The sequence below is a fragment of the Rhinopithecus roxellana genome, chromosome 5, assembly GCF_007565055.1.
Source record: "Rhinopithecus roxellana isolate Shanxi Qingling chromosome 5, ASM756505v1, whole genome shotgun sequence".
Classification (NCBI taxonomy): Eukaryota; Metazoa; Chordata; class Mammalia; order Primates; family Cercopithecidae; genus Rhinopithecus; species Rhinopithecus roxellana.
Window position 1 is genome coordinate 126,556,850 of NC_044553.1, and position 19,662 is coordinate 126,576,511.

The window sequence follows — 19,662 nt, forward strand, 5'->3', positions numbered from 1 at the left end:
AAGTGGTTGGGTATGTTGGGGAGGAGGAAGAGCCAGTTCAATGGCTAGCGTCTTCTGTGCAGGCCCCTACTCACTCTTCACTGTCAGGTGGTGTCACAGGGAGGCTGAGGGGCCTGCTTGAACGGGCCCGGCTTGGCCGCAGGGAGGCTGCGTCCTGTGTCTCACGCCGCTGGCCTGTGCTCACTGCTCTTCCAGCTGTGAGATCAGGCGTTGGGCTGAATCGTTCTGAGATCCATTTGGATTCTGGTTAATGCCTGGCTGATGTAGAGGAAGGTGCCCTAACTGTTGACCTTGTGACTAGTGAGGTCATCGTTTCGTTCTGCAGAGAGACGATGTCCATCAGCATCCGGGCCTCCCTCCAGCAGACCCAGGCTGTCCCTCTTTTGATGGCTTATCAGTACCTCCGCGCGAGTGTAGAAGCCCAAGTGACCATCGCCACGGCCATCCTCGCGGGCGTCTATGCGTTGATCATATTCGAGGTAACTTTCACACCTGCTCCCCCGATGTGTCTGGGCCCACCGTCAGGGAGGCTTGAGACCTCCGAGACACTCTGGATGGGCTCGGTCCTGACTCCTAAATCAAACTGGACTAGCGTCATCATTCCTGAAGATTAGCGTGTCCCTCTCTCTAGGTAGAAAGGGAACCATACAGGAATATTTGCTGAATCTTGGCAACTGACATGAGAAGGATGGGTTTTAGGAGCAGAAGTGTACCTGAGAAAACAGAAGGTGCATTCGATTTTCTACCCTCTCTCCCCTGCTCACTCCAAGTGTGACCATGAGGGAAGAAGAGTCGCGGTCTCCTCTGAGACTCAGAGTCTGCACCTGTGTGATGAGTACACTCATTTGCACCCACCTGCACCGTGGGACTGTGTGTGTGAGGGGACATGGATGGCCTGGGGCTGTGTGCCCAGAGGGATTATCTGATTATCTGTTCTGTCTGCCATCTTGGCTCATGGGCATTTCCACATGTGATCTTAAGTCCAGTCAATGTGATGTTTCTGGAAAGTTCTAAGTGTGGCTGTGCCTTCAGCACGAAGCAACGTGCAGACCCTTCCTGGGCTGGGCAGGTCCATTGTTGATTTAACTATGAAATCAAACTTCCTCACAACACGGACAGGAGCCTGGAAGGTCAGTGCATGACGTGACCATTAGAGGTGCGTCCTAGTGAACTTGGGATAGGTCTGAGAAATACCTGGGGATGTTGAGGAGATGGCAGGCTGGAGGAGTGGCCAGGAAAGTTCCAGAATTTTGCCTGTGGTTGTTGAGTCCACCTGCTGAGGAATGATGACCCCAGTAAGTTGAGCCCTTACCTGTCTTAACAAGGGCCACTCAAGGGATTGTTATCTCTTACGTCTCCTCTGTTCTAGAACAGTTTTGTTCCCTCCGTTTTCTATCAGTTTTCTTTTAAATCTATATTACTGTTGTTTCACGGTTCCCATGACCACCCTGTGATTTGACATAGGAACTCGCAGCTCAGGGGCAGCTGTCCTCTGGGCTGGGGTTTATTGCCAGGCCCGGCAGTGAAAACCTGCTGAGCCTGGAGGAACCCAGGAGTGGGCTTCTGAAAGATCTCCTCTCCTGGGAGGGCCCACACAGAGCACGCCCCTCCCTCCAGCAGCCAGAGACAGCCCCGTGCAATGTTTCTGCCCCGGGCAGCCTGTTGGAGCCTGAGTTTTTGTGGGGGCCGATTAGATGGTCACCCTCAGCTTACTAAGATCCCGACTCCCAGAAGGCAAGCAGGTGCACACCATTTATAAATCACATTTTGTACAGTCTGGGCATGCAGGACATGCCCAGAACACACTGGGAACAGAATACAGCAGAACACACTGCCCCAGGCCCACAAGACAGCCTTCTCCTTGGTAACGAGGGAATAGTCCTGAAGCTGAGTACCCAGAAGCCAGCCAAGGGCCCTTCTAATGGTGGAGTTCTCAGACCAGGCGCAGTCTTTACCACACCCACCATCTAGTTGACAAATCCTATTCTGTTGTTCTGTAGAATGTTCTATACCCTGATTCAGCTGCTGGGTTCCTCATGGGATTAATTAGCTGCTCTGTCCTATTTCCTATAGACTACAGTTGAGATCTGAAGCCTGCAGGTTCCATTTTGGGGCACCTATGCTTCACAGGTGGGCAGGGGTCTGGGCTGCATCCAGGAGGAGGACCCTGTGTCTGGATGTCCCGCTCTCAGGGGTGCGGAGAATGCCCAGGGAGTTGAGGTGGTGGAGAAAGGTGCCCAGCTCCCTGCCACCTTTTCTCTTAATGATTTTAATACCCACCAGGGCCCACTGCCCGCCTAAGATAAATCCTATTTCTGTAATGATCAACTTTCTTAGTAATGAGCTCTTCCCTTAGTAACTTCCAGTGGTGTCCACTGAATTTATTTAGTTTCTCTCTTCCCCTTTTTTTACTATTATTTTGCAATTATAGATTTAATAAATTAAATGTGCTTTAATTAGTTAACAGTCATTAATTAAAAAATAAAATACAATGCCAATTATTTATTATTTTTTATTTTTCATTATACAGATATTTTAATTGTATATATATCAGGTACACAGAATAAAAGTCCTACTCTCTAGAACATGAGAAGTCAATAAATAGAAAAAGAGATATACAAATGGAATGAACATAAAAACGACTGAGCATGTGATCTTCAACCACATTCATACAGTTTTTAAACTAATCTTTTACAATTAAAAAGTCACTTATTTGAAACTGCAGAGTTGACAGATATGTGCCATATAATTATTAGTTTGGAACCTTACAAAACAACTTTAGTAGTGTTATTTATGTGTGGAGAGAAAACTGTATGTAACTATCATGTTTCAGGGGACATGACTTAACAGTGAAGTTTTTATGTTATAGGGAACAAAACAAGCATTAGTATCAGGTATTTTAGAAATGCTGTCTAAACTAGAATGACATTTATTCAGTATGATATATTCTTTCCCTAAGTCCATTCTAATTGTTTAAAATCTATCAAGTGAAGTTACAGAAGTTAAACCACTAAATCTGGCATCTTTCCTTTCTCACACAAAGTATCTTCTCTTAGAAATGGGATATTTAATTAAGCATCCTTCTTGGTGACCCCAATTATAATCTAAAGAGGCCACCAGACCACAGACTACTACTGACAAAAAGTGACAGTACAGACACTTTTCATCAATCAACAAGCAGTCCAAGGGACACAGAGAACACAAGTCTGGGTAACATGAGTTTGGTAAGAAAGCAAGCTAAACCTCCTGTGTCTTAGTACTCCAAGTGAGTCATTCTCTACAATTTTTGATTAATCCAAGAAAGGCCAAAAAAAAAAAAAAAAAAAATCGCATTCTGTTTAAAGGCAGAGGTACATCATCACTTTTAAAAACATGTCAAGGGGCGGAGCAAGATGGCCGAATAGGAACAGCTCCAGTCTCCAACTCCCAGCGCGAGCGACACAGAAGACCGGTGATTTCTGCATTTTCAACTGAGGTACTGGGGTCATCTCACTAGGGAGTGCCGGACAATCGGTGCTGGTCAGCTGCTGCAGCCTGACCAGCGAGAGCTGAAGCAGGGCGAGGCATCGCCTCACCTGGAAGCGCAAGGGGGAAGGGGATCCGTTTTCCTAGCCAGGGGAACTGAGACACACAACACCTGGAAAATCGGGTAACTCCCACCCCAATACTGCGCTGTAAGCATACAGGCACACCAGAATATATCCCACACCTGGCCGGGAGGGTCCCACGCCCACGAAGCCTCCCTCACTGCTAACACAGCAGTCTGCCGCGATCTATCCGCAAGGCAGCAGCGAGGCTGGGGGAGGGGCGCCCGCCATTGCTGAGGCTTAAGTAGGTAAACAAAGCCGCTGGGAAGCTCGAACTGGGTGGAGCTCACAGCAGCTCAAGGAAGCCTGCCTGTCTCTGTAGTCTCCACCTCTGGGGACAGCGCACAGCTGAAGACCAACAGGGGAAGTAGCGGGAGCCGGTGCAGACGCGAACGACTCTGTCTGACAGCTTTGGGGAGAGCCGTGGATCTCCCAACGCGGAGGTTGAGATCTGAGAACGGACAGACTGCCTGCTCAGGTGTGTCCCTGACCCCTGAGTAGCCTAGCTGGGAGAAATCCCCCACTAGGGGCAGTCTGACACCCCACACCTCACAGGGTGGAGTACACCCCTGAGAGGAAGCTTCCAAAGCAAGAATCAGACAGGTACACTCGCTGTTCAGCAATATTCTATCTTCGGCAACCTCTGCTGCTGATACCCAGGCAAACAGGGTCTGGAGTGGACCTCAAGCAATCTCCAACAGACCAACAGACAGTCCTTCTGACTGTCAGAAGGAAAACTATCAAACAGGAAGGACACCTATACCAAAACCGCATCAGTACGTCACCACCATCAAAGACCAGAGACAGATAAAACCACAAAGATGGGGAAGAAGCAGGGCAGAAAAGCTGGAAATTCAAAAAATAAGAGCGCATCTCCCCCTGCAAAGGAGCGCAGCCCATCACCAGCAACGGATCAAAGCTGGTCAGAGAATGACTTGGACGAGAGGAGAGAAGAAGGCTTCAGTCCATCAAACTTATCAGAGCTAAAGGAGGAATTACGTACCCAGCGCAAAGAAACTAAAAATCTTGAAAAAAGAGTGGAAGAATTGACAGCTAGACTAATTAATGCAGAGAAGATCATAAACGAAATGACAGAGATGAAAACCATGACACGAGAAATACGTGACAAATGCACAAGCTTCAGTAACCGACTCGATCAACTGGAAGAAAGAGTATCAGCGATTGAAGATCAAATGAATGAAATGAAGCGAGAAGAGAAACCAAAAGAAAAAAGAAGAAAAAGAAATGAGCAAAGCCTGCAAGAAGTATGGGATTACGTAAAAAGACCAAATCTACGCCTGATTGGAGTGCCTGAAAGTGAGGGGGAAAATGGAACCAAGTTGGAAAACACTCTTCAGGAAATCATCCAGGAGAACTTCCCCAACCTAGTAGGGCAGGCCAACATTCAAATTCAGGAAATACAGAGAACGCCACAAAGATACTCCTCCAGAAGAGCAACTCCAAGACACATAATTGCCAGATTCACCAAAGTTGAAATGAAGGAAAAAATCTTAAGGGCAGCCAGAGAGAAAGGTCGGGTTACCCACAAAGGGAAGCCCATCAGACTAACAGCAGATCTCTCGGCAGAAACTCTACAAGCCAGAAGAGAGTGGGGGCCAATATTCAACATTCTTAAAGAAAAGAATTTTCAACCCAGAATTTCATATCCAGCCAAACTAAGTTTCATAAGTGAAGGAGAAATAAAATCCTTTACAGATAAGCAAATGCTTAGAGATTTTGTCACCACCAGGCCTGCCTTACAAGAGACCCTGAAGGAAGCCCTAAACATGGAAAGGAACAACCGGTACCAGCCATCGCAAAAACATGCCAAAATGTAAAAACATGTCAAGGCAAACATACACATTTTACCTAGCATACCTCATTTGCTAATGATGCATCATTACTGTACTTATATTTAGTAAAGTGAACAGGGTAGTATTATAACCTGTTTATATTCAAGGAACATAGTAAACTAGCTGACAAAATTTACCTATCTGAAAGAAAAAAAAGTCGGTTGAGATTGACAAGGTAGGATTAGCTTTCCAATGCAGAGCAGGACAACTCTTGCCATAACATGAATGTTAATAAAGGAGTTCACTGCCGTGAATACTTAGGATACATAGGTACACGGCCAACTCCAGACCTAAGGGCAATATAAAGCTACTCAAAACAAAATACCCCACACATAATAAAAACCCTGTTCCCTATCAGAGCTTTATTTCTGTTATGGTATATCAGCCTCATAATACACCCGGCACAGTGCTGCATTAGGGAGGCATACAAAAGCATCGGTTTCTCTTCCCAACTCCGTTAGCTGTTCCAATGAAGACACACAAGGATAATGATCTTTTAACATATCTGAATGCCAATTATTTTTAATGGGCTTCTCTGTTATTCTAGGGTTTGTTCACCTTTTTTGTAAAATTGTTCAACCTTTGAAAACTACATAATTAGCAAAGATTAATTTTCATTAATTAATGGTCATTATTATTAGTCATTTAGAAAAAAACCTCTCCTTCTCTACAGAAAGCCATCTCTAGATTTTAAAAGTCCTGTAAAGAGGCCAGTTCGACGTGGTTTTTGCCCTTGTAGAAACAAAAAGCAGAGGCCACCACACAGAAACCAGCCACACACAGAAGGAAATGCGGCAGGTCTCAGGAAGGGCCTTGGAGGGCAGTCCCTGTATTCCACGAGCAGTGTGGCAGCCCAAGACCTCCAGAGGCTGCCTCCCCATATAGCCCATCTGTTTCCTGGCAATCTTTCAGCAGGTCTCCCTGCACGGCTTGGTCTCCACATCTGGTGGTCCAAGGCCCTTCTGTCATAGCTGTCCACGTGCCCCTGCCTGTGACAGGGTGTGGTCTTTCTGTTGGTGTGCAGTGATATCTTACTGTGCTTTCAACTTAATTTCTCTCATGATGATAATGTTGGACATTATTTTTTCATGTATTTATTTGCCACCTGTGTATCTTCTTCAGTGTGATGTTTGTACATGCCTTTTGCTTATTTTCTAATTGAATTGTTCATTTTTGTAAATGTTGAGCTGTGACTGTTCTTTATATATTATGAAGACTTTGTTGGATATGTGGTTTGCAAATATTTTCTTTTAGTCTAGTTTATAATTTTTCTTTTCTTTTCTTTCTTTTTTTTTTTTTTTGGAGACAAAGTGCTGGGATTACAGGTGTGAGCCACAGTGCCAGCCTTTTTTTTTTTTTTTTGAGATAGAGTCTCCCTCTGTTGCCCAGGCTGGAGTACAAAGGCCTGATCTCGGCTCATTTCAACACCGTCTCCTGGCTTTCAGTGATTCTCCTGCCTCAGCCTGCCAAGTAGCTAAAACTACAGGCGTGCGCCACCACGCCTGGCTAATTTTTTTGTATTTTTTGTAGAGACCGGGTTTCACCATGTTGGCCAGGCTGGTCTCGAACTCCTGGCCTCAAGTGATCCACCCACTTTGGCCTCACAAAGTGCTGGGATTACGGGCATGAGCCACCGTGCTGGGCCAATTTTTTTCTGTTATAGATTGTGGTTTGGCTGTCAAGTCTAAGAACTTAATCCTTAGTTGCAATAATTCCAGAGTCCAAAGATGGGTTTTCTAATTTTTTTTTTTCAGTTTTACTTTTAAGACCAGGATCTATTTTGAGTTAGTTTTATTATTATTATTTTTTTTCTTTGAGACAAGGTTTCACTCTGTCACCCTGGCTGGAGTGCAGTGGCATGATCACAGCTCACTGCAGCCTCAAACTCCTGGGCTCAAGTGATCCTCCTGCCTCAGTCTCCCAAGTAGCTGGGACTACAGGTGTGCAATACCATAGCTGACTAAGTTTTAAATTTTTTTTGTAGAATTAGGGTCTTGCTATGTTGCCCAGGCTGGTCTTGAATTCCTTGCCTCAAGAGATTCTCCTGCTTTGGCTTCTTAAAGTGCTGAGATTACAGGTGTGAGCAACTGTGCCAGGCCTTGAGTTATTTTTGTATTTGTGTGAGAGTTTTAAGTGAAGGTTCATTTTTAAACCTATGAATGTCCAATTGGGCCAGCACCATTAATCGACAAGACTATCCCTCCTCAATTGCATTGCATTTGCTCCTTGGTTAAAAGTTAATTGGACATATTTGTGGGGTATATCTCTGGGTTCTCTATTCTGTCCCATTGGTAATGTGTCTGTTCCTCCACCAGTACCACACTATCTTGATTATTGCAGGTGTAAGTTTGGACACTGGGAAGAGTGATTCCTCACACTTACTTATTTTTTTTTCCCAAAATTGTTCTGGCTATTCTGTGGCCATTTTTTTCCCGTATACATTTTCCCCTCTTCTTCCTCCAGCTTTATTGGAATAAAGTTACATTTCTATTTTCTAGGACTTCAATTGCTTTTTCATGTGGTGCTTTGGCATCCACATTTTAGAATGGCCTTCTAGTCTCGAAACATAGTATTTATTTTGGTTTTCTTTGATTTTTTAAATAATTTTCATGATACTGATCTTGCACATCTTTTCTTAATCTATACCTGTTTCCTTTTCTTTGGAGCAATTGTAAATGGTACTGAGTTTTTATTTTGATTTCCTCTTATCTATTGTCAGTACATATAAATGCATTTTTCTGTGTGTTAATCTTGTACCTTGTTATTTTATTGAATTTATCTATTACTTCTCAGAGTTTTTAAAAAATAAAATTATTGAGATTTCCTATGTAGACAATCATGTCATTTGCAATGAGGACAGTTTTATTTCTTCTTTTCCAGTCTGTATGTCTTTAATTTCTTTTTCTTGCCTTATTGCAGTGGCAAGTATGAGAATGGTAAGATTGGCATTGTTCTCAATCTTCAAGGGAAAACATTCAGTCTTTCACTATGTAGTATGATATTATTGGTTTTTTGTAGATGCTCTTTATGAGACTGAGGAAATTCTTTTCTTTTCCTAATGTACTAAGAGGGTTTTTTTTTTTGTTGTGTTTTTTCCTTTCTTTCTCTCTCTTTTTTTTAAAACCATAATTGGGTGTTGAGTTTTGTCAGCATCTTTTCTGTGTCAGGTGATGTGCTCATATCATTTTTTCATTAGCTGCTTGATATGGTGGATTACATTGATTTATTTTAGAAAATTGGACCAGACTTGTATACCTGGAACAAATCTTTCTTTTCTAATGTGAGCATTTGTTACTATAATTTTCCCTGTCAGCACTGCTTTAGCTGCATCTTACAGATTTTGATCTGTTGTGTTTTTAGTTTCAGTTAGTTCTCTCTAATTCTTAAATTTCCCTGAGACTTTCACTTTGACCCATAGATTATTTAGATGTGTGTTGTTTAAATTCTAGATATTATAGATTTTCTTGTTGTCTTTCTATTACTAAATTATAGTTTGATTCACTTACAGTTACAGAACTTACACTATATTTAATTCTTTACATTTGTTGACTCTGGGTGTGTGTGTGTATGTGAGTGTGACTGAATCTCACTCTGTTGCCCAAGCTGGAGTGCAGTGGTGCAATCTCAGCTCACTGCAACCTCTGCATCGTGGGTTCAAGTGATTCCCATGCCTCAGCCTCCCAAGTAGCTGAGACCACAGGCACACACCACCACGCCTGGCTACTTTTTGTATTTTTAGTAGAGACGAGCTTTTGCCATGTTCGAGACTGGTCTCGAACTCCTGGCCTGCCTCGGTCTCCCAAAGTGCTGGGATTACAGATGTGAGCCACTGTGTCTGGGCATTGTTGACTTTTTTCTTAATGACCCAGGTTTATGGTCTATCTTGATAAATATTCTGTGGACTTAAAGTAATATGATTTTCCTTTCTTATAATAGTAGTATAACTTGCAAATATAAATTTTATATAGGTAGTCTAAGCAACAACTTGTGAAACCCCAACACTATCCTTTTGTTGTGTCTGTAACTTGATGTGGAAGGTAGAAAAGGCTGCAGGGGTGCTAAAGGAATAGGATGTTCTACCTTATGTTTCTGTGACTTCTGTGTCCAGCACTCCCTAGGGGAAGGTCCACATTATGAAGGGAGAGCTGGATGCAATCGCCAGCCCTGTGGGCTCTCCAGCAGTGGAGCCAACATTGCATCATTCCTAGGATCTACTCTAGGGGTAGAATTTGCCTTGGGCAAGGACTCAGAAGTTGTCTTGTTTTAGGCAAGGCTGCTTCCCCAGAACTGGAGGTCTCTAGATGCTGCAGGCAAGCATGCTTAGGCTGTGCCACTGCCGTCTGCACACTGCTCCACTCAGGGGAGTCTTGGGGTGGCTTGCAGATGCCCCTGCCTATCCTTCCGATCTGCTGCTGCCAGCCGCTCCCCAGAGGCTGACGCTGTTGCCTCAGGCTATGGCTTCCTCCCTGATCCCTTCTCATCCGCTCTGTTTGAAATGTTTGTTTTTCGGTGCGTAAAGAAATAGCACTTGAACATAAATTTAATTCCCCCAGCAAGGCTATTTTTATACTTTCCGCAGAAAGGGTACACTCACCAGTAGTTTTGCCATGAGAGTACACCGAACAAGGGAGACAGGGTCATTTATCACCTGACACGTCTACCTTACTGCTGTGTCCGCTTTCCATTGGTGAAATGGGACCTCACTTTTTTTTATTTGTCTTGATTGGCTAGCAACTTAGAACTTTTTAAAAGAGGCAAAGGCAGAGGAGAACAAAGGAAGGAGGAAGTAACTTGTCAAATGCTGAGAAAGGTAAAAAAACACCTTTAAATAAGGAAGAGGAACAGGCTATGAGCTAATGCTTGCTTGGACTAGTGTAAGCATACCAGGACAAATATTGATGCTAAATTTTGGCAGCTAAGAACATAAAGCACATTGATTTCTTTATTATGGCTAGCAGATATTTAACAATGTTAGCACAGGTCTCTGAATACATTTTGCTTCTAAGAGAAGTTACTATTTGTTTCTAATTAGATGGAGAGGACAGTCTTTGAAGAGGAACCTCTGCTTTACTTTGTACGTGCTTTGTCATGGGGGCTCCATCTCACTTACTGTGTCTGTTGTTGGTTGCTTTTGTTCAGTGTTGATTCCCAGTGCCTTGGACACTGCCTGGCATAGAGGAAGTGCTCAATAAATATTGAACAGATGTTTCCAGAGCATCTTCAGATACTTGAGACAGGTGCAAAGGTCCTCTGGGTCTGGTCTAACTTGGCTGCTGCATAGGGGGCACTTTCCACCCCGACTTTGTGCCTAATGACCCATGAGTGACTGAATGGGAACAAAGGATCAGCCAGGGTTCCCTTAGGTCTTTTAATAGCTGGATGGGATGAAATTATTTCAGGAAATACTTTGGGTTATTGATACTTCTGGTCCTACAGATAATCATCCTGATTGACACTTTCTTGCCTGAGGATTTGGGGTTGTATCTTTCATCCTTATGCAGTAGTTCCTTTTTCTTTTCTTTCTTTCTTTTTTCTTTTTGAGATAGAATCTCACCCAGGCTGGAGTGCAGTAGTGCAATCTTGGCTCACTGCAACCTCCGCCTCCTGGGTTCAAGCAATTCTTCTGCCTCAGCTCCCCAAGTATCTGGGATCACAGGTGCATGCCACCACCCCTGGCTAATTTTTGGTATCTTTAGTAGAGATGGGATTTCACCATGTTGGCCATGCTGGTCTCAAACTCCTGACCTCATGATCTGCCTGCCTCGGCTTCCCAAAGTGCTGGGATTCCAGGCGTAGCCACCGCGACCGGCCCATCCTTGTAAAGTAGTTCTTGTTGAAAGTCCTGGAAACACAGTTGGAGCAATCCTCCTAACTCTTGCACTTTGCGTCTATAATAGGGCTCTGGGAGATTTCCCAATGCAGCATTCTAAAAATTCCATTATCAGAGCTAAGGCTTCTATGCCCTTATACTATATAAAATTATATTACAATAGTTCTGACACAGTCTTAATGAATAATACTTCACAACATAAATGAGACAAGGCATTTTCTCCATGTGTCTTTCATCCAACCCCTGGTGTTACGTTTTCAGAAGGATTTGCCACCACTGCTGCTTTCTGCTGCAAACAAGCAGGCCCTTTCTTTCCCTTCACCCACTTTATGTAGTTGTAGCAGCCTTTGGGGAACATCGTGTTTCACTGCTTTGTTCCTTTCATATGTAATTTAGGAGTTTGTGTAGTGTTTGGCTTAAAAATTAACTGTGAAATTAAATTCAGGAGAGGTGGATAGGGAACACCTTCTATCTTCCAGGAAGTCTCCATTTTAATTTACAGAAATGGGAAGCATATTTGGAGAGGGAAGAGGCTGCATTTCAAAACCCAATGCACATACCATAACACTGCAAACCTCCAAGTTAGGTTTTCCTAGTTTCTGTTCTTATGATGCTCTGCAGAGATGCAATTTAAATCTGTAGCCAGCAGCTCTGCCCCCTCATTCCTTTCTTTTTGTCTGCAAGCCTCTTCTTACTGCTGATTCACGGAACATATTGCATCCTGTAGCTCCAGCAGACTTGCTCCATTACCTTGTTCCAGAGATGCCTCTCCTTTTCTTCCTTGAAAAGGACTCCTTCAGAACTGTAGGAAAGCTGGTGGATTATGTAATACAGTCTCTCTGCTTAACACATAAACTGAATTGCAAAGACACTTTTGCAGTTGAAGGAGTCGGGATGGGACATAGGTCTTCTGGCCATGGGCCATGCTACTCACGTTTTTTCCTGGCAAGTTCACAATCCAGCATTTCAGGTTTCTCAAAATGGGTAGCCACGTCATTCCTTAGAAAAATGGCAAGAATTTTGCAGACTGCTTGAAGGAGGTGGACCCTTTCCAACCTCATCTCCTGGATGGCTCTCTTTTGCATGCCCTTAGCTGTTCCTGCACATGCAGTGAGCCCTGGAGCGTGCTGTTGTTCAAAGCCAGATCCAGTGAGAGGTGGTGGCTGGTGGGGCAAAAGGAAGCCAGTGCAGGAGGGAGGGCCACAGTGAGTCTTGAGGGCTCTGACTTCAAAGAAAATGATCATGGTGATAACCACAGGAGCTAACGTGTGCGGAGAGGCCAGCCCTGTTCTGGGAATTCTCTCTGTGTTAATAGACACCCCACAATCCCATGAGGCCGACTTTATCACCACCTCCATTTTATAGATGAGGACATCAAGCACAGAGAAGTCAGACCGCTTGCCCAAAGTCCCCCAGCTGGCCAGGGGCTGCCTTTGGAGTCCACATTTCTCACCAGGGTGTGGCGCTTCTCAAGGAGATGGGAATTACCTGTAGCCAGTGCCCAGTAGGCTGTGCAAGGTGAACAGACGCCCGTCATGCTCCTGCCGTCTGTGTTGATTCTGAAAGGTGCAGTAGGCTGATTAATGACCGCTTCCCCCAAGATGTCCACATCCTAACCCCCGACCATTTGCATATGGGATCTCACATGGCAAAAGGGGCCTTGCTGAGTGATTATGCCAGCGACTTTGTGATGTAGAGATTGTCTGGGTGAGCTCAGTGGGTCTTTACAAATGGAGAGCCCTCCCAGCTGTGGTCAGAGGGGGATGTGACTATGGAATAAAGGGTCACAGAACTGTGATGTGAGGGCTTGATTCACCATTGATGGCTTTGAAGCTGGAAGAGAGGGGTCCTGTTCGTGGAATTTGGGTGTTGGGGAAAGTGAGGGATAGATGAAGAGAGGGATCCTGTTTGTGGAATTTGGGTGTTAGGGGAAAGTGAGGGATAGATTCTCCCCTAGAGCCTGCAAAGGAATGCGCTCCTGCAAGGCCTCGATGTGGAATGGAGCGCACCCGCTGAATGTCTTACCTGCAGGACGGGAGGAGGGTGGGTTTGGTGACAGCAGCCTGGGAAACTCACACAGAAGGTCTCTGAAGGAGGTGTTGTGCTGTTTTGCCAATGGAGACGTGAGCTTGGGGAGACGCAGGGTTGGGGAGACGCGGGCTTGGGAGGCGGTGAAGGCAGGCTTGAACCTAGGTTCAGGACACCCCCCACCCTTTCTGTGGAATCGCAGCCCTTTCTATGGAATCAGCCTCCTCCTCAGGAGGGGAAGTGGGGGTGCCCAGGACTGGCAGGCTGAACTGAGCTGAGCTGAGCTGCAGGCAGTGTGAGAGGAGCCTCCCGAGCTTGCCTGCCTCCTGGACGCCCTGACACCTTGGTCCGGCTCACAGGGGCAGTGTGAGGCGAGGCCCGCACGGTTTCCGTCACAGCCACGTTGTGAGGCGTGGTGACTTCTTTTTATATACAGGAAGAAATCTGGGGCTCAAGGGATGGAGGGGCTTCCTCCCCCACAGTCTGATGATCCCTCATGGCCTTGTCTGTCATCAAAAGATCGGGCTGCCGTGAGGGCGCGGGATCAAGTGGAAGGACATTGGGGTGCACGTGAGTGTGTGACTGTGTGTGTGTTAGTACATGAGTGTGTGTATTACTGTTTAAGTGCATATGAGGCTGTGTGTGAGTCACAGTGAGGGTGGGTGTGCGTGAGACCATGTGTCTGTGCATGTGAGAGTGTGACTGTGTGTGTGTGCACGTTAGTGAGTTAGCGTGCGAGACTGTTAGTGTGGGCATGTGAGGGTGTGTGTCAGACCACGTTTCTGGGTGTCACCATGTGTGACTGCATGGTTGTGTCTGTGCATACCAGTTAGTGTGTGTGTGAGACTGTGTTAGTGTGTGGCGTGAGGGAGGGTGAGTGTGAGACCATATATGTGAGGTGAGGGGGTTGTGACTACCTGTGTGTGTGCAGGTGTGTGCCAGACGGTCTGGGTGCCCTGCTGGCGCCTCCACAGCCTCCCTTGCAGCCCAGCTTCCAAGTCAGGGCCTCAGCCTGTTGCCCACACTCTGGTTGGAGAGGTGGTTTCCAGAGCCAGTGCTCTCAGGAGCTGGGTGGCAGGCAAGAGTGCCCCGGGGACAACGCAGCACACCCTCTTCTCTCTCGCTTGGGGACTGGCTCCTACACCACGGGGACAGGCGCCGCAGGGCACCCAGCAGGGGCTGAGAGGGGCGGAGCCGTTTCTGCTGTCTAGTTTGCACAGGTCTTTCCATGGCGCAGGCTGCTTTTCCATGTTGAAAACAGGAGGCGATGGACTGATGTTCTTCCCTGGGCTCCTTTGGTAAATGGAAGGATCAGTGACGCGCAGAGAGACCCACAGGAAGGAGGAGCAGGGCGTCTTGCGCACCCGCGGGGCCCAGGGCCTGGGTGGCGGCGGCTGGACGGTGTCTCTGCGCGGGCCCTATGTGGACACCAGCAGAGCCGGGGAGGGGCCGGCCGAGACCCTCGGTTTCGCGTCACTCTGAGGTCACCTTTCCCCGCTGGGGACGGCGTGGCTGCAGCGGGACGCGGTGGAGGGAGCTGGCGGCGCGGGCGGGTGCGCGCGTGGCCCTGGGCCTCCGGAGCGCCCAGATGGAGGCCGCGAGCAGGCCGGGCGGGGGTGGGCCGCCGCGCTCGCGGACGTCGAGGGACCTCGCCAACTCTGAGATCCCATTTCTAAGAAACCCCGAGGGCCGAGTCACTGGCACACCTCGGGCTCAGCGCTCGCTCGGGGGCACTGCCCTGCGCTCGGTCCGCGCGCTGCACCACGGAGGGCCCCGCGCTCCCGCCGCTCGCCGCACGCAGCGGGCAGCAGCCAGAATGCAGGTTTCAGACTCTGGGTTGTGGTTTCTCCACACTTGACTCCCCTCACCCACAAAACAGGAACATCTCTTGGCTTGTCGTGGGAGACGAACGCGGCAGCGCGTGTGGGGCGGGGACGGGTGTCCTGGGTGGGGACCGCCAGCTTCCGGAGCCGCCTCGGATTCGATCTTGTGTATTTAGGGATATGGTCAGGCGAAAGCAGCTTGGGGAACATCCGACTCTAAGCCGGGAGGTGCGGCTGGCCGCTGGGACTCTCCGAAGCTGGCGGAGTTGGCGGCTCACAGGCTGTTCTGCGGAGCTAAGCTGCTGTAGCTTCTGAGCAGAAAGCTTTTCCATGTACAACAGGAATTTGTACCTTAGGATCTGAGTACTGAAAATTCAGGGATACAATTGTCCTGATTTGGGAGATCGGATGCTCGGGGACTGCTCCACTGATTTCCTGTGGTGCCTTCGAGCTCTGGGATCTATTGTTCTGCAAAATACAAGCTAGAAAAGCGACTCCGTATTTGTGGGCAATACCTAACAAGAAAATATTTGAATTTGGAGTGTGTACCTTCTCCTTGGGTCACACGGTGTCCGAGGGGCCTTGCAAAGGGAACACATCAGCTAGCACACAATAATGACAAAATATCAACAAGAACAAGGGGCCAGGAACTCATCACATCCATGTAAGAGCAGAGGACAGCAGGCCTCAGCAGCAGGGACAGACGCAGCCCTGGGAGGCTCCCGCGTGGCCTCGAGCCCACCCCATCAGCCTGCAGAAAAGGACTGAGAACACAGGAACCCGGCTCTCCTGGACCACTCAGCAGGCACAGGTTTACTGCTCACACCAGGTACACAATCTCCTCCCCAAAAGCTTTCTTGCCATTAAGGGCTCCTGCCGTCAATGCAGGAGCTGGTGGTGGGATGAGGACCAGCAGCCACAGCCTCCGAGTGGGCATTCTCTGCCCTCATGCACCCCACAGACCACAGTGAGGCAAGGCACTCACAACAGCCCACCTCCACTGCGCAGAGAAAGGAAGGAGGCGGAGCAGGCCCTCCAGGGAGGCCCCATGGGGTCGTACCACGCCGTGCAGCCCCATGGTCGGGCATCTGCCACACACCTCTTACCTTCCCCTGTTCCAGCCTCAACTCAACTCTCTGTGTTCCAGAGATCCAGGTTGGTTAGGTATATTTTCTAACTTCCTTGGTATCGCAGGGGACACCCTTACTGCATGTTTTGCTACTGTGCAAAACTAGTTGCCATTTTTCTGGCCTCTTGTGTCAGCTTTTTTGGTGCCTCCTGCCCAACCTTGAAACTTTTGCCATATATTTTAGCATTTTGCTTCTGGAGGGTCTCGAGTCTGAACCAATTTCTGTTAGCCACTATTTGCTGTGTCAGTGACCTACTTGAACATTTTGGTGCTCTCAGCCCACTCTGTTGTACTTCTGGTGCCGAGTGCCGTGGGCCCGGCAGCTCTTGGCCTCTCCAGGCTCCAGGTCACCTGGCTGGAATCCGTCCGTGGAGCCGATGCTGCAGAGAACCAGGGGCCTGCATGGCTCCTCTGCAACTCTGCCCTGCTGGGCATTTGTCAGGGCTGTGCGCGGCCTCCGGGCATCAGCGAGGTGCATGCTGTTCTCCAGCACCACATCCTGGGGCTGCAGCTCCCTGGGGCAGTGCTGTGAGTTCAGGCAGCCGTCCTGTGGCTTGAGTGCCTTCATCTATTCCTTCCTGATGTGTCCAAATGGTTTGGAAGTTTCTCTGCAACATTTTTCCTTCACCCTTCCTCCTTGTTCCTTATTTCTTTTCTCCTTCACAGGCACACAAAAAAAGAAAAATATGTGTTTTTTTGGCACGTAGTTGGTTATGTTTTAAATGAGAAATGTAGAATTAAGTCCAAACCACTCCCTGACCACATTGCCCCAGTGCCTAGCTCTGACGGTCAGCTCCTCATCTCCCACACCCTCCTCTCCTTCCACCCCTGACCCGTAGAGCTCCCTTTGGCCTCATATAAGTGAGATCATGCAGTATTTGTCCTTCTGTGTCACTTACTTCACTTAGCATTCAGGTTCGTCCACGTTGTGCCAAATTGGCAGGATTTCCTTCCTTTCTACGGGTGAATAATATTCCGTGTGTGTGTGTGTGTGTGTGTGTGTGTATATGAAACATGTTTTCTTTATTCATCCATCCATTGTGGACACTTAGGTTTTTTCTGTGTCTTGGCTACTGTGGATAAGGTTGCAGTGAACATGGCCGCCCAGATATCTGCTTGAGATTCTGATTCCATTTCCTTCGAATATAGACCCAGAAGTGGGATTTTCTCCGTCATATGGTAGATCTATTTTTAAGTTTTGAGCAAGTTTTGTATTGCTTTCCATGTGGCTGTACTAATTTGCACCCCCACAGCATGCTAGGGTTCCCTTTTCTTCACATCCTCCTCAACACTTGTTATCTGTTGTCTTTTTTATAGCAGCCATTCTAACAGGTGTGAGGCAGTATCTCATTGTATTTCTGACGTGCATTTGATGATTAATGATGCTAAGCACCTTTTCGTGAACCTTGGAGCCAATTGCACGTCTTCTTTGGGAAAATGTCTATTTGGATCCTTTGTCTATTTTTTGGTCAGGATATTAATGTTTTTGCTGTTGATTTGTATGAGTTCCTTACACATGTTCGATATTAACCCCTTATCAGGTATATGGTTTGCAAGTATTTTGAGTCTGTCTTCATTTTGTTGTTTGTTTCCTTTGCTGTGCGGAAGCTTTTTAATTTGATATGGTTCCACTTGTTCATTTTTTGCTTTTGTTACCTGTGCTTTTGGTATCATTGTCAAGACCAGCATCAAGGAGCTTTTCCCTGTGTTTTCTTCCAGAAGTTTTACAGTTTCAAGTCTTAATTTAAGTCTTTAATCAATTTCAAATCAATTTCTGTATATGGTGTAGGGTAGAGTCCACTTTCATTCTTCTGTATGTGGTTATCCAGCTTCCCCAACACCACCTATCGAAGAGACTATCCTTTCCCCACTGTGTATTCTTGGCATTCTTATTAAATATTAGTTGACTGTAACATGTATGGGTTTATTTCTGGGCTCTTCAGTCTTCTGTTCTATTGGTCTGTATATCTGTTTTTATGCCAGTCATACTCTTTTGATTGCTATAGATGTGTAATATAGTTTGACATCAGGAAGTGTCATGCCTCCAGCTTTTTCCTTCTTACTCAATGTTGATTTGGCTATGTAGGGTCTTCTGTGGTTCCATATAAATTAGAATTGTTTTTTCTATTTCTATGAGGAATGCAGTTGGAATTTTTTTTTTTCTATTTCTATGAAGAATGTCATTGGAATTTTGATAGGGATTGCGTTGAATCTGTAGTCTGCTTTGGGTAGTTATGGACACTGTAGCAATATTAATTCCTCCAAACCATGAACATGGGATATCTTTCCATTTAGTTGTTCTTCTTTGATTTCTTCATTCATATCTTACTGTCTCCAGTGTACAGATCTTGAAACCTCTTTGGTTAAATTTATTCCTATTTTATTCTTTTTGATGCTGTTATAGATGGGATTGTTTTCTTTCTTTTTCGGATAGTACATTGTTAGCATATTGAAATGAAACTGATTTGTATGTGCTCTGATTTTGTATCCTACAAATTTACTGAATTTGTTTATTAGTGTTAGCAGAGTTTTGGTAGAGTCTTTAGGGTTTTCTATATATGAGATCACATCATCTGCAAACAAATAGAGTTTAACTTCATCCTTTCCAATTGGGACATTTTTAATGTTTGTTGTTGTTGTCTAATTGCTCCATCTAGTACTTCTGGTACCACGTTGAATAGAAGTGGTGAGAGTGAGTGTCCTTGGCTTGTTCCTGATCTTAGAAGAAAAGCTTTCAGCTTTTCACTCTAGAGTGTAATGTTAGCTGTGGGCCTTGTTATATATGGTCTTTATTATGTTGTGGTACATTTATTCTATACCTTATTTGTTGAGAGCTTTTAATTATGAAAGGATGTTGAATTTTCTCAAATGCCTTTTCTGCATTCATTGAGATGATCCTATGATTTTTATCCTTTATTCTGTTAAGGCAGTGTATCACATTTATTGATTTGTGTATATTGAACCTGTCCTTGGATTCAGGAATAATTCCTACTTAATCATGGTATATGATCCTTTTGATGTGCTGCTGAATTCAGTTTGCTAGTATTTTGTAGAGCATTTTTGCATCTATGTTCATCAGGGATATTGGCCTGAAATTAGTTATTTCTTTCTTCCTTTCCTTCTTCTTTTTCTCTTTCTTTCTTTCTCTCTTTCCTCTTCCCTTTGTTTCTTTTTTTTTTTTTTTGTAGTGTCCTTATCTGGCTTTGGTATGAAGGGTAACACTGGCTTTATAAAACGAGTTCATTTTTTTGCAAAAGTTTGAAGTTTTGCAAAAGTTCCAGGATTGTCATTCTTTAAATGTTTGGTAGAATTTACATGTGAAGCCATTGGTCCTGAGACTTTCTTTGTTGGAAGGTTTTTGATTAGTGCTTCAATCTTCTTACTTCTTATTGGTCTGTTCAGATTTTCTGTT

At 45.9% G+C, this 19,662-nt stretch overlaps 1 protein-coding gene across 1 annotated transcript in view; it reads left to right on the plus strand.

The window, feature by feature from the left end:
• Positions 1–19,662, plus strand: part of OCA2 (OCA2 melanosomal transmembrane protein) — a 349,097-nt gene that overhangs the window by 83,705 nt on the left and 245,730 nt on the right. The window contains 1 exon segment of the mRNA XM_010355208.2: positions 326–479. Within this exon segment, the coding sequence (XP_010353510.2) occupies positions 326–479 (154 nt within the window).